The 592-nt window shown below is 51.9% G+C and overlaps 1 protein-coding gene across 1 annotated transcript in view; it reads right to left on the bottom strand.

Moving 5' to 3' along the window:
- The window catches only part of LOC109292002 (molybdenum cofactor sulfurase-like), a gene marked incomplete at its 5' end in the record, with an annotated part of 46,007 nt that extends 45,525 nt beyond the window's left edge, over positions 1-482 (bottom strand). Inside the window, one exon of the mRNA XM_019509241.1 lies at positions 83-482. Within this exon, the coding sequence (XP_019364786.1) occupies positions 83-482 (400 nt within the window). The remainder of the gene's footprint in view (positions 1-82) is intronic.
- Between the last annotated feature and the right edge of the window lie 110 nt (positions 483-592).

Below are 592 nucleotides of genomic sequence, written 5' to 3'. Positions count from 1 at the left end.
GAACTCCCTCCCCAGAAGATAATACCTAAAATAATCAATGCCCCACCTAATCGCCAAGCACTCCCTCTCGATGGTTGAGTACCTTTTCTCGTGCTCATTAAGCTTCCGGCTGGCGAAGGCAACTGGGCGCTCTATTCCGTCCACCTCCTGGGCAAGAACGGCCCCTAGGGCATGGGCCGAGGCATCCGTCTGCAGGGTAAACGGTATATTAAAATTAGGGGTGTGCAATACAGCCTCCTGACACAGGGCCTGTTTTAAGTCTTCGAATGCTTTCCTCCTCTCTGTGTTCCATTCCACCCTGAAGGCTTTTCGCCCCTTTGTGGTTTCCACCAGGGGATTGGCGATCTCGGCGAATCGAGGGATGAACCGTCGATAATAACTAGCTAACCCCAAAAACCCCCGCATTTGCCTTACGGTGGACAGGGCCTCATAGTTCTTAATGGCTGCTACCTTATCTTGCAATGGCTTCACTCGCCCTTGCCCTATTAAGAACCCCAGATACTGGGTTTCTTGTTTACCCAGGGCACGCTTCTTCGGATTAGCCGTCAAGCCTGTCTTCCTCAATTCCTGCAACACCGCCCTTAGTGCTTTT

Source organism: Gavialis gangeticus, unplaced genomic scaffold (assembly GCF_001723915.1).
Source record: "Gavialis gangeticus isolate Ggan-Ray unplaced genomic scaffold, GavGan_comp1, whole genome shotgun sequence".
In the NCBI taxonomy this organism is placed as follows: domain Eukaryota; kingdom Metazoa; phylum Chordata; order Crocodylia; family Gavialidae; genus Gavialis; species Gavialis gangeticus.
The sequence above is the reverse complement of the archived record's forward strand: the minus strand, read 5'-3'. Positions and strand labels throughout refer to the sequence as shown.